A 14,850-nucleotide genomic window follows, 5' to 3' on the forward strand; every position below is an offset into this window, starting at 1 on the left:
TGCCTCTAATATTACATTTACTGTAGACCTAAACACTAAACTTTACACTGAGCTCAGTAAAATGCTCTCTGATTAGTTATTAATAATCTGTTCAATAATTCATTACAGTCACATGAATGGGGGATACAGCTTTAGTTTAGTTTAATGTAGATTAAATCAATAAATAAATAGTATAATTTAAATGAAATAAATATTCGTGTTCTGAAAATGTCCATGTGTCTGGAGTAGGGATGCACCGATATGGATTTTTTGGCTGATACCGATAATTATTCAGACATGGGGACCGATAGCGATATATATAGGCAGATAATTATAGAGATTTTAAATTGTTATATATATATATATATATATTTTTTTTTTTCTCAGAGATGGGTTGCAGCTGGAAGGGCATCTGCTGCGTAAAATCTTGCTGGATAAGTTGGTTCATTCCGCTGTGACCCCGGATTAATAAAGGGACTAAGCCGACAAGAAAATGAATGAATGAATGTTATATTTTTATACAGCAAAGTTCATAAAAGATTGAACTGCTCTTATGAACTGAACAGTCTATACTCAAAGCAAAAAAGCTATAACTTCAAAATTGCGAGGTGATTATAGACCTATATTCACAATTTCACATAAATCAGCATGCAAAAAATGATTTCCTTTTCTTCATAGCAAATTAACATGCACGTTGATTGTTGCATAAAAATAATAGTTTAAATAACAAAATGGTATTTAATTAACAAGCAAGTTAAATATATTTAAATAAGATGAAAATGAAAGAGCTAAGGACTGAAACCAGCTCAAATGGTCATGAATAAAACATTTTACAGTGATGTACACATCTACAAATATGTCATGTCTGAAAAAGCCTTTATCAGAGGTGTTTTGACAGTTCAGAGCCACCGTACAAGCCAACAGCTAAATACAGAGAGTACGTTTAGAAAATGCGGCACAGATTCATCCTATTTGGTGTTTTGACATGTCACATGTAGGCGCTGCTTGTCAATCAGACAACGCTTCTGCGCTCGTTCTTGCCGTCAATCGCGGGAAAATGATGGATGAAAAGTTTATGATAAATCGCTGAGAGTTTTACTCAACTGTAGAGGCAGAGTTGCCATCAGAGTCAGATTTGATACAAAACCTGCATTGAGCTGACTTTATGACAAACACAGAGCAGAATATAAAGACAAAATGAGCGGCTAGTTAAGAGCCCCTTTGACTGGATTCACCTCTCGCCTCTCCCTCGTGCTACAGTGCTACAGTGTGTTTGTGTGTGCGTGGTGACAGCTCTCACGCAAGCTTGTTATAATCAATATGAGTATTCCGATCAAACTGAATACTATCTTACATCAACAACACATGACCAGCAACGCGTTGATAATAACAAATAATCAGATTACAAACAACCGTTATGTTTACACGTGTTGTAAAATGTGCGGGTCCTTCAACGGGACTGGGCTGCAGTTTGTGGTGTGTGTGAGACAGGAGAGAGAAAAGAGGAGTGTTTTTTTCGCAATGAGACCATTTTCTGTGATGTTTCCTCTTTGGTGGCTTATTTGTTGTACCACACTGAAAGTAATAAATATTTTGGACTAAGTTACATGTGTCCTCTGTAATTCACCAGCTGCAATGAAAAGAGTTCACCCCGAAACTAACATTATTCGGCCCTGGAGTAATAAGCGAATCTCCCCTGATATCTCTACACAACAAAGAGACAGAGCAGGAAAGGTTTACACGTGTCATATTTTTCCTGAGGCGATTTAAAGCAAAATACACAATGACACTCAATCAAGCATATCTACAATGATGAGGAACGTGGTTACTTACTGAGTTATTAACTCACAGCAATGCCACGTGAAGAAAGGACGGACTTTGAAGGAATAAACAGTGTGAGGAGAGATCCATTATAGTGCACTGGACAAGTCTGAACATGTTCTGCCCACGCGAGCGCGACACACAGGTCTGTACAATTACGTAATTTATCCGCTTAAATATATCAGCCTAATTAAGACATCGGATCAATAACGATAATTTAAAAAATAGCGTTTATCGGCCGATAAGGATATAGGCGCCGATATATCGTGCATCCCTAGTCTGGAGTGTGTCAGCAATTCCTGCAGTTCACTACAGCTTTGAGTGTGACTCCTAATCCAGTCCTCCATGGGTTAATACATTTGATTTCCAGTGATCATGTCTGTGTGATTTTGTTTTCAGCACATTCAACTGTGTAAAGAGCAAAGTATTTAATAAGAATATTTCATTCATTCAGATCTAGGATGTGTTATTTTAGTGTTCCCTTTATTGTTTGAGCAGTATATATATATATATATATATAGTTTATTTCCAGTGTTGCTTTTATCACTGTACACTGAACTCATGGACACTCAACACTGCTCATTTCTTACTGCTGATTGTGTTGCTCTTTGTCCTCTACACAGGCTACAGTGGTGTGAACTCACTGTTCAGTGCTGTGAGAGTTTGTCTTCAGCTCTACAATCCTCAAACTGTGTGCTGAGAGAGCTGGACCTGAGTAACAATGACCTGCAGGATTCAGGAGTGAAGCTTCTCTCTGATGGACTGAAGAGTCAACACTGTAAACTGGAGACACTGAGGTAAAATAAAACATTTCCATCAAATAAATGCTGCCACAAATGACTTTTCCATTGTGAAATGCAGTAAAGTCTGATGAGGTAATGAGCATATGCTGTGATGTGTTTTATTTCTGTTTATTTATTGTGAATATTTCATATTTAATGTGAAGTCAAATATGAGAAACCCTGTTTATATCAGATATAATATTGCTCTTTAGTGTCATTTCTGCTAAAATGATCATTGATTGGTGTTCTTTGGTGTTTTTGGGGCGTCTGTAAATGAGCTGTGTTTCTGCAGATGTTCAGCCCATCACTGAGTCTCTTTATTTACTGATGTTCATGTGTGTAAAGTTATATTCAGTCAGTTTTATATTCATTTCAGGAATATTATTGACTAATATGAAGATGTTGATGTGATTTATTTGCAATACAGTTTGTAAAATCATATTTTCTGTCTGTTAATATTATATGAGAGTCTTGCTTTCTTTAACAAATATGAGGATCTGAATGGATTTGAAATATCAGAAATATAAGAACAGAAATAGCAATAAATAAATCTGTCTGGCCGACTCATTTTGGTCAGAGATCTTCTCTTTATAAAGTTTATGTAATAATGAAATACAAATGTTTGATCTTCCTCCATGTGACCATTAAAGCAACTCTGAATAGTTAAAGGAGTCTTTTCCTTTTCCCTATGAGGAGAAATCACTCATTATAGACACTTCAATAATTACATCACACTCACACACAATAATACAGTGTCTTTTACTGTCCTCTACACAGGCTACAGTGCTGTAAACTCACTGTTCAGTGCTGTGAGAGTTTGTCTTCAGCTCTACAATCCTCAAACTGTGTGCTGAGAGAGCTGGACCTGAGTAACAATGACCTGCAGGATTCAGGAGTGAAGAAGCTCTCTGATGGACTGAAGAATCAACACTGTAAACTGGACACACTGAGGTAAATGATTCTCCACTCTACAACATTAAAAGTGTTTTGATTGAGATGGAAATGTCCAGATATATTTAAGAGCATTAGTGGAGAAACTACAAAATGCTGCTTCTCAAATGAAAGTTGCTCTTTTTTTTAATCCGTTCAGGAAATTGTGTATTTTAATGATTATTTTATTTAATTACCTCTAAATCTTTATTTATATTTTATATTTTAATGATTATATTTATAGTTTATCTGTGAATTGGTTTATTGGTGCAGGTTTGACAGGCTCTGATCATTTGCATTTTGCAGGTTCATAAATATATAAAGTCTCATGGTCCTCTTATCTAAACTCAAATTTAGTAGTTTTCTTACATTTCAAAATATTCAACAATATATTAGATGACATTTAATATTCAGTTTTAATAAATAACAATAGTCAATAATTCTAACTGACACTAATTCCAGTAGTTTTGTCATATTATTAACCTCATAGTTTGTTTTTACATCAGATAAATGACTGAAATCACACTGTTAATGTAATCTGTGTTCTTCTTTCTCAGATTGGCCACATGTAAACTCACTGTTCAGTGCTGTGAGAGTTTGTCTTCAGCTCTACAATCCTCAAACTGTGTGCTGAGAGAGCTGGACCTGAGTAACAATGACCTGCAGGATTCAGGAGTGAAGCTTCTCTCTGATGGACTGAAGAGTCAACACTGTAAACTGGAGACACTGAGGTAAATGATTCTCCACTCTACAGATACAGTTCCATATTGGGTTACCTGATGTGGATCCCCATTCAGTGGATTGGCAGAAGAAAAACACAAAACATTTACAGGGTTGTGATTTTAATCATAGCTTTAATAATGAATGTTTGTAAAAATATATTCAAATCTTTTCTAAGTAAACTGCAAAATGTCCAGACTCAAGACGTTTTTTTCCTGTAGATTGTTAGATGGATGGATTATAATTATGTATTGCATTAAACAACTTTACAAAAAATTACACAGTAATATTGATTATTATTTTTTTTTCTCAGACTGGTCATGTGTAATCTCACTGTTCAGTGCTGTGAGAGTTTGTCTTCAGCTCTACAATGCTCAAACTGTGTGCTGAGAGAGCTGGACCTGAGTAACAATGACCTGCAGGATTCAGGAGTGAAGAAGCTCTCTGATGGACTGAAGAGTCGACACTGTAAACTGGACACACTGAGGTAAATGATTCTCCACTCAACAGATACAGTTTCATATTGGGTTACCAAATGTGGATCCCATTCAGTGGATTGACAGAAGAAACAAAACACATACTACATCAGTGTATTTTATTGTATTTTATGTAGATTATTTTATCTAATTACCTCTAAAATCTTTATTTATATTTTATATTTTAATGATTATATTTATAGTTTATCTGTGAATTGGTTTATTGGAGCAGGTTTGACAGGCTCTGATCATTTGCATTTTGCAGGTTGTGCTGATTCGCCTTTATTTAATCACCCTAATTAAACAAAGTTAAAATCAGGATCCTCCCTTTGCTATATTTCTTAGCGAGAGTTTAGTTAAAGGATCGTCTTTAAAGAACGTATTTTGCAAAATAATAAATTAAAGCATACTTTACCACACAGGGTAACATTGATGGGTTCTGGAAAATGAATTCAATGTCCACTCCAGTGAAGAAAAGTAATAAAATACACTTTTATTAATAAAATAAAATCCAGTGAAAAAGTAGAATAAACAAAAGACAAATTACAGAAACAAAAGTCATTACTTTATTCTCCGTTGAGAATAAAGGGCCTACCACTCTCAGTATACAGAAGTCAGAAAGCGCAAAGCTGAAGAGTACATGTCAGCTTTTATACTCAGTGTCTCAGTGACAGTATTCATAAATCTACCCTAAACACAGGTGCACAGACTACTTAAATCATACATTCAAGGAGCATGCTAAATCACTTGAACAGTAAAAAGACAGATACATAGTCATCAAGAGTACATTGTATCATATAAATGAACATTTAGGCTGTTTAATATAAGCCTTGATTTATAATGTGCTATATAGTTATGCACTCAAATTCAGGTGCGTGATCTCGGTAGAGAGTTCAGCAAAAGTACAAGTTGGGAGTTCATTCAGAGTTCGACTACTAGCAAGAGGGTCATCTGAAGTAGCTAGGGGTTCACAGAGAGTTCGTCCAGCTGATTTGTTTGCTCGCCGCGCCCTCTGCCAGAGACGCCTTTCCTTTCTCTTACGTTTCACTTCATCATTAAGAGTTGTGCTTTAACGCATAGGAATATCAGAATACATCAGTGATTTTTTTGTGTCTCACATGATTAATGTCATTTGACCCATCAATCATTACAAAGTTCATAAATATATAAAGTCTCGTGGTCCTCCTATCTGAACTCAAATTTAGCAGTTTTCTTATATTTCAAAGTATTCAAGAATATATTAGATGACATTTAATATTCGGTTTTATTAAATAACAATAGTCAATAATTCTAATTGACACAAACTCCAATAGTTTTTGTCACCATCCTGCAGTTTGTCTCCATTCCCCTAGAGGTCCCCGTGTTTCCCCTCTGTATTTGTTGTTCCTCATGTGTTCTTGTTTACTTAATTTAGATCACCTGTGACTTGTTCCAGCCAGTGTATTTAAGTTGTCACTTTGTCTGTGTTCCTCACTCGGTGTTTGAGTCATCTCTTGTGAACTTGCCTTGCGTTTCCCTTGATCTCCTGAGCTACGTCTAGTAAGAGTGTTTTATTTTCCTTGTTGCTGACTGCATTAATTATCTGTTTGTTTTCTCCCCTCGTGGAGTTTTCTTTACATGTTTATTATACTGTTAGAGTATTTTGTATACCTCATTCTGAGAAGAACCTAAGTTGTCTGTTTTGCTACCTCATTTTTGAGAAGAACCTAAGTTGATATTTTTTTTTCACAACTTCCTCTGTGGCTTAGTGGTATACACATCGGTTTCCACACCAGAGACCCGGGTTCAAGGCCTGGTCGTGACAGAAACACCGAGTCAGACATGGACCCAGAGGCACTCAGTACCAAAGATCTGTTGGCAGTGATTGGCAGTCATGAAGCTTCGTTCCAGCGTCATGAAGAGGTTCTCCGTCGTCAAGAGGAGGTGATGACAAAACACTCAGAGCTCCTTGCTGATGTCACGTCGTCCATTCGGCAATTCTTTCAAAGCCTTCCTGGGGTTTCTTCTCCTGCTTCTCCTGCTGCACCACCCCTAAGTACCAACAGTCCTCCCATAGCTCCAGTAGCTGCTGCAGAGCCCAGACTTCCACCCCCCAAGCCATTCTCAGGAGATCCTAGTTCCTGTCAGGGATTTCTCACCCAGTGCTCTCTCACTTTTGAGCTTCAGCCCTCAAGTTTTCCCACTGACCGCTCAAAGATCGCTTATATTATCACCCTTCTGACTGACAAGGCATTGTCTTGGGCCTCTGCGGCATGGGAGTCCCAGCCTAGTTATTGCCAGTCATACACAGCCTTTGAGAAGGAATTCAAGAAGGTGTTCAATCACCCAGTTAGTGGACAGGAGGCTTCCAAACGTCTCCTTACTCTCCGTCAAGGTCCTCGCAGCGCTGCAGACTTCGCCATTGAATTTCGAACTATTGCAGCAGGTAGTGGATGAAATGACGAGGCCTTAAGAGTCTGCTTTCTGGGCGGATTAGCTGAATCCATTCAAGATGAGATGGCCACCCGGGAACCAGCCAAAGACCTAGAATCCCTTATTGATATGGCCATTCGCCTTGATATTCGCTTGAGAGAACGGAGAATGACTCGAGGCAGAGCATCCCAGTCCCAAACTCCTGTTCACAAACCTGCATCTCCAGTTCATGCTCCACCAGTCAGACTTCCCCCAGTCAATGAACAAGCTCCCGAGCCTCCAGAAGATATGCAGCTAGGTCGTTCCAGACTCTCTCCCAGTGAAAGGGACAGACGGATGAGGGAGCGACGATGCCTTTACTGTGGTATGTCTGGTCATTTTCGATCCACTTGTCCAGAACTGTCGGGAAACGAGGGTCCCCACCGAGTTACAGGAGGACTGTGATGGGGAAAATAAGAGTTCCTCCTGCCAACACCGTTCTAGCTCTCAAAGCTATTTTGTCCTGGGAGAGTCATCAGTTCCCAGTCCAGGCAATGATCGATTCAGGGGCCGCAGGTAATTTCATAGATCTCTCCTTGGCCAAGAAACTTAAGATTCCTACCCACCTTCTCCCTCATCCCCAGTCAGTAACTGCTTTGGATGGTAGACCCCTTGAACCCGGCAAAGTAACTGAGGCCACTCAGTCCCTGAAGCTTACCATTGCTAAACACCAGCAGGAGGAGACTTTCTACCTTATTGGATCTCCCGAGTATCCGGTCATTCTAGGTCATCCCTGGTTGCACAGACATAATCCCCATATCAACTGGTCTACTGGTTCCATTCTAGATTGGAGTCCTTCATGTCACTTCACCTGTTTTACCCAGAGCCTCTCTGCCCCTCATCCCGAGCCTCAAGATTCTGTAGATCTGTCTCAAGTTCCCGCTGTCTATCATAAGTTTAGGGCAGTATTCAGTAAGTCTCGAGCCACCTCTTTGCCACCTCACCACCCATACGACTGTGCAATTGACCTTCTCCCCGGTTCCTCCCCTCCTAGAGGCAGAGTCTTCTCTCTATCTCCCCCTGAACAGGCTGCTATGAATGCTTACATCCAAGAGTCCCTGGCAACTGGCATCATCCGAGCCTCCACTTCCCCTGCTGGTGCTGGCTTCTTCTTTGTGGGGAAGAAGGATGGGGGGCTTAGGCCTTGTATCGATTACCGAGGTCTTAACAAGATAACCATTCGGAATCGATATCCCCTGCCTCTTATGGCTACTGCCTTTGAGCTGCTGCAGGGAGCTTCCATTTTTACCAAGCTCGACCTTCGCAATGCCTACCATCTGGTGCGGATACGGCAAGGAGATGAATGAAAGACTGCTTTTAACACCCCCACAGGCCACTATGAATACCTGGTGATGCCTTTCGGCCTTACCAATGCCCCTGCCGTGTTCCAGGCACTTATCAACGACGTCCTCCGAGACATGTTAAATATATTTGTATTCGTTTATCTGGACGATATACTTATATTTTCCAAGTCCATGGAGGAGCACGAGGGCCATGTCAGCAGGGTTCTCCAAAGACTCCTTAAAAATCATCTCTTTGTCAAGCCAGAAAAATGTGAGTTTCATGTTTCCCTGACTAAGTTTCTTGGGTACATTGTCACCCCTGGTCACCTGGAGATGGACCCTAGTAAGATTAAAGCTGTTCTCAACTGGCCTATTCCAACCACAGTAAAAGAGGTGCAACGGTTTGTGGGCTTTGCAAACTTTTACAGGAAGTTTATCAGGAATTTCAGCTCAGTTGTGGCTCCCTTGACAGCACTGACAAAGGGAGGAGGAGTCAAGATTGAATGGGGCCCTAAAGCAGCGGCTGCCTTCCAGGATCTCAAGGATCGATTCACCTCAGCTCCCATACTCTCTATCCCTAATCCAGACATACCCTTTATGGTAGAGGTGGATGCCTCAGATGTGGGTGTAGGAGCCATTTTATCACAAAGGAATGAGGATGGAAAACTACACCCCTGTGCTTTCATGTCACGTCGCCTGTCCAATGCTGAGCGCAACTACCACGTGGGGGACCGAGAGCTGCTTGCTGTTAAGTTGGCCTTGGAAGAATGGCGTCATTGGCTTGAGGGCGCTCGACATCCTTTCCAGGTACTTACAGACCATAAGAACCTAGAATATCTCCAGCAGGCCAAGCAACTGAACCCTCGGCAGGCTCGATGGTCTCTGTTTTTTAACAGATTTCAGTTCATCCTGACTTATAGACCCGGTTCCAAGAACCTTAAGCCTTATGCCTTGTCCCGAGCCTACTCTCCAGAGACACATGAAAAACCTGTTTCTTCTATTATTCCTAGTTCAAGGATTGTTGCCCCCCTCAGATGGGATCTGGAACAAGTGGTCCGTAAGGCTCAAACCAAAGAACCTGATCCAGGGAATGGACCGTTGGGGGCTCTATATGTCCCTCGAGCAGTGCGAGCTCAGGTCTTGCAGTGGGGTCATGAGTCTGTATTGACCTGCCACCCAGGTAGTTCCCGTACTTTAGAATTCCTCCGACGTCGCTTTTGGTGGCCTTCCATAAAGGAAGATGTTAAAGGTTATGTGGAGGCCTGCCAAGTATGTTGTCAGGGAAAATCATCACACCAGCGACCTCAGGGACTGCTCCATCCCTTACCTGTTCCCCACAGGCCTTGGTCACACCTTTCCCTGGATTTCATTACAGGACTTCCACTCTCCCAGGGCAACACGGTCATATTGGTTGTGGTGGACCGATTTTCCAAGGCTGCCCGATTCATTCCTCTGCCCAAGTTGCCATCGGCTAAAGAGACTGCTGAGCTCATAATAAGCCATGTTTTCAGAGTCTTTGGCATTCCCCAAGACATTGTTTCTGACCGAGGTCCACAATTTCTGTCCAGATTCTGGGGGGCTTTTTGCAGACTCTTCGGAACCACTGCCAGCCTATCATCCGGGTTCCATCCTGAGTCTAATGGTCAGACAGAACGAGTTAACCAAGATTTGGAAACCACTCTACGGTGCATGGCAGCCAATAACCCCACCACTTGGTCATCTTACATAATGTGGGCTGAATATGCCCACAACACCCTCAAGTCCTCAGCCACCGGACTTTCCCCTTTTGAATGCCAATTTGGTTATACCCCTCCATTGTTTCCTGAGAAAGAGGTCCAGGTGGGAGTTCCCTCAGCCCAGCACTTTGTTCGACGCTGTCGACGAACCTGGAGGAGAGCTAGAAGCGCTCTCCTTCGAACCTCCCTGAGATACCAACATCAGGCTAATCGCCGTCGTCGAAGGCCTCCTACTTTCCGGGTTGGCCAGAGAGTCTGGTTGGCAACTAAGAACCTTCCACTCCGGGTTGAGTCGAGAAAATTGTCCCAGAGGTTCATCGGGCCATTTAGAATAGCCAGGAAAGTTAACCCTGTTTCTTATCGTTTGTATCTTCCTCGTTCACTTAGAATTAATCCCACATTTCATGTCTCTTTATTAAAACCTGTCTTGTCTTCTCCCTTTGCCCCCCCTCGCAGACCCCCTCCACCTCCCAGGATCATTGACGGCCAGCCAGCCTACACGGTCCACCGGATACTGGACTCCAGGAGGGTCCAGAACTCACTTCAGTATCTGGTTGACTGGGAGGGCTACGGGCCAGAGGAGCGCTCCTGGATTCCTGCCAAAGACATCCTGGACCCTAGTTTAATCCGGGAGTTTCATACCCAGAGGCCAGGGTGTACTGGTAGGAACGTCAGGAGCCGTTCCTAAAGGAGGGGGTCCTGTCACCATCCTGCAGTTTGTCTCCATTCCCCTAGAGGTCCCCGTGTTTCCCCTCTGTATTTGTTCTTCCTCATGTGTTCTTGTTTACTTAATTTAGATCACCTGTGACTTGTTCCAGCCAGTGTATTTAAGTTGTCACTTTGTCTGTGTTCCTCACTCGGTGTTTGAGTCATCTCTTGTGAACTTGCCTTGCGTTTCCCTTGATCTCCTGAGCTACGTCTAGTAAGAGTGTTTTACTTTCCTTGTTGCTGACTGCATTAATTATCTGTTTGTTTTCTCCCCTCGTGGAGTTTTCTTTACATGTTTATTATACTGTTAGAGTATTTTGTATACCTCATTCTGAGAAGAACCTAAGTTGTCTGTTTTGCTACCTCATTTTTGAGAAGAACCTAAGTTGATATTTTTTTTAATAAATGCTTGTTTTCTGGATTCCCTCTTGGAGTGTTTTCGTTTGGGTCCAACACAACTTCCTCTGTGGCTTAGTGGTATACACATCGGTTTCCACACCAGAGACCCGGGTTCAAGGCCTGGTCGTGACAGTTTTGTCATATTATTAACCTCATAGTTTGTTTTTACATCAGATAAATGACTGAAATCACACTGTTAATGTAATCTGTGTTCTTCTTTCTCAGATTGGCCATGTGTAAACTCACTGTTCAGTGCTGTGAGAGTTTGTGTTCAGCTCTACAATCCTCAAACTGTGTGCTGAGAGAGCTGGACCTGAGTAACAATGACCTGCAGGATTCAGGAGTGAAGAAGCTCTCTGATGGACTGAAGATTCAACACTGTAAACTGGACACACTGAGGTAAATGATTCTCCACTCAACAGATACAGTTTCATATTGGGTTACCTGATGTGGAGCCCCATTCAGTGGATTGACAGAAGAAAAAAACAAAACATTTACAGGGTTGTGATTTTAATCATAGCTTTAATAATGTATGTTCATCTATAAATATATTTAAAAGCTTTACTTAGTCTATTATGAAATGTTGCACTTTCAGAGCTTCTCTTTTTCCAATATACCCAAATGTGACTTAAAGTTAAAGGAATCAGTTTATTTTAAGGATCTTTATAATGAATTACCTCTGAATTATTTATTCATATTTTATATTTTTATATTTATATCTGTTGTGTCCTGGTGAAGTTTAGACATGCTCTGCTGTTTGTTCAGTTTGCAGTTTCTTCTAAACATATAAAAGTCTCACGACACTCTTAATATTATCTAAACCAGTGGTCCACAACCTTTTTCTAACTGCGGACCGGTCAACGTGAATCCACTGTGTACTCATATGGAACTTTATTAGCACATTGCTCCAACATTACAATGCTATTATAACATTAGGAAGTAATAACTTTAACAACAATATAACATATTATAACATCAGTAACGCTAAATCAATGGGAGCCCTGAGCTTGTTTCTTTGCAACGAGATGGACCATAGAAGGAAGATTGCTGGAAAGAGCGCGTGCACGTCTAGAACGTGAAGTTTATTCATAAACTAATTTCGAGAGGATCACGTGCTTATGATTGACACGGCTGGCCCCGAGTCAAGCTAATGTACGAACCACCAATCAGACTACTCCTAACCAAGTATAAATAACCAAACACCTTACCTTTAGTCATCTTCGTCTTGAAGAATAGCCAATCGCTGTAACTTTCAAGCAGAAATCTCCGAGGAGAACATCCTTAAACTGCACAGCTCCTATCGCTTCTTCTACCCGACATCCAGCGCACTATCACTCAGCAGAACAGACCAACAAGTCCGCGGCTTCAAACACAGGGCCGCTGGCCTCCACGCAATGCCGCCGCTCTCCCAAAGCCTGGGACTAGCCCCCATCGGAGCGCGCAAGCTTCCAGCGCCCAGTATTGGCTGTATTCCACCGTGCATCCTGATACAGCGGTCGATAATGCTCCGCTTGCGGCACGTAAAACTTCGGGCAATTCAGCTTGTTTTGTCGCAATACCGGCCTTGCCAGTCAAAGATCCCGCGCGTTAATACCAAGCACACGCGCACTGCTTTTGCTTTATTTAGTCATGTTCAACCGTGGCGTTACAAGGCAGACCAAACATTCAAACGACGATCAATACGCTGCACGTAGACCATTCCCATAGCTGACAGCACTTGCTATAGTGTCAAGCAGTCATATACGGACAAACGTAAGCCGTTATTATGATTAGGCAGACTTAAAACATTTACTCAGTACTTCATGCCGAAGCCTAATTCCACGCACTCCGATTCTAATCTAGACATCCACTTCCATTAGAAACCATCATATTAGATCTGAATTCTTTACAAACCAGCTCACTGACTGATGTTTCATTTTAAGTAAACACTATGCATCAGTCTAATTAAACTACACAATGACTATATGGCAAGCCATGTTTACATTAATCCAAATCCATTACGTATGGCAAGCCCCATTTGCCTGTATACTCTTAACTAATACAAATTAGCATTAGATATTATATGCTGTCATATATTTTACAGCATTTAAATATCCCGATAGCTACTTGCTATTTGATTAGCCATTATTATGCTCACACAGAATCTGCACGCACGAAATTCTTAGCCCATCACTGTTTCTGTTTATTTACTTTTGAATGTGTGTAATTTCATATTCATCTAGTTGGTAAATTAACTTCAGTAATATTATTGAATAATTTAAAATGTTTACATAATCTATAGTTCGTAAAGTTTTATTTTCTGCCTTTCTAGTAGATATATTATATTACTACCAAATAAGTGGATATAACGGGATTTCCATCGTAAGACTAAAAAGTAATAAAGATATCACTGTTATTTAATCTATCAAAGTTTAGTTCCGATACTCATAAAATCGTTACTCATAAATCTGCAGTTTTTTCCAAAAAAGTCAGGAGATTCTGTCTAGCCCTAGTCATTAGCACTACTTTCATCACTGATACTTAATCATTATGATGGCACGAGAAACCTACATTCTGTCATGCTGTTAGCTAAATTAACAGAAAGTCGTCTTTGTTGTATATAACACTGGCCACACTTTCGGTCATCAAATAAATAATCTAAGCATTATATTTTCTATGATATGGCAAGCTATTTTTCACTAGTCCAAGTCCAGTTTTTACTGTCGTAGAGACATTCGGCTTGATTTCAGCATTCACACAAGAAGCTGCGGTGTATCACCACGCTAAGCTGTCAATTAGATCCATAGCAACAACAAACTAACCTAGTAATAACTTACGAACTGTTCTACTTCAGCATCAGAACAGCATTGTCTCGTCTGACATATGCTAGTAACGTGATGCCTTGTATGCTACAGTTGGCAACAGCGAATTGCCACGCAATGATCTGCTTAACGCTACCACATGCTAGAAACACTTGCTAAGCATAGGGTTTGACCAACATGTAAACAAGGCTCGCCAGTTAACTATCCAGGGAACCCCAGCAACCGCCCAGGAATCACTCAGAACACCCTAGCGAGCACCTAGCAACGCTTAGCAACACCTTAGCATCAATGCTATTCATGCCAACTGCCTCAGAGCCCCAGTGCAGTCACGCTGGCTCTCTCAAGCCAATATCAAGTCTGTCAAGAACTTGGGTTCTAGCTATTTTCATCACACATATTATTTAATCTATGTCATAATAGGGACTTCATGAAATCTATAAGTCACATTTACCTCCACTGAAATATTACTGTTGGCTGAAACCACTAACTGAACATACAGCCATCGTTACAGAGATTGGTTGCTGCTCGATTTTCTCAAAGAAGCCATGCCCCCAGCCGCACTGCCCGCAGACTCTGCCTCCAATAACCCTGGACCACCCTCTCCTCCTTCAACAATCAATCTTCAGGACCTTATTAAGTTATTCTCAGCATCCATGGCTGATCTATGCATCCTAAGAGCTTGCATGCGAGGCAATACAGAGGGAGAGTGACTTAAAGACGGAAATCAAAACACCTTGCCAACTCTTCATGTATATACAGAAACT

General features: G+C 41.2%; 1 protein-coding gene across 3 annotated transcripts in view; it reads left to right on the forward strand.

The window, feature by feature from the left end:
* The window catches only part of LOC101882252 (NLR family CARD domain-containing protein 3-like), a 305,138-nt gene that overhangs the window by 18,226 nt on the left and 272,062 nt on the right, over positions 1-14,850 (forward strand). The window contains exons 10-14 of one of the 3 annotated variants that reach the window (XM_073947255.1): positions 2,424-2,597; positions 3,360-3,533; positions 4,070-4,243; positions 4,546-4,719; positions 11,511-11,684. In XM_073947255.1, the coding sequence (XP_073803356.1) occupies positions 2,424-2,597; positions 3,360-3,533; positions 4,070-4,243; positions 4,546-4,719; positions 11,511-11,684 (870 nt within the window). The remainder of the gene's footprint in view (positions 1-2,423; positions 2,598-3,359; positions 3,534-4,069; positions 4,244-4,545; positions 4,720-11,510; positions 11,685-14,850) is intronic. The other 2 variants (XM_073947256.1, XM_073947257.1) reach the window with 2 other exon arrangements.

This window comes from Danio rerio, chromosome 4, assembly GCF_049306965.1.
Source record: "Danio rerio strain Tuebingen ecotype United States chromosome 4, GRCz12tu, whole genome shotgun sequence".
NCBI lineage: Eukaryota > Metazoa > Chordata > Actinopteri > Cypriniformes > Danionidae > Danio > Danio rerio.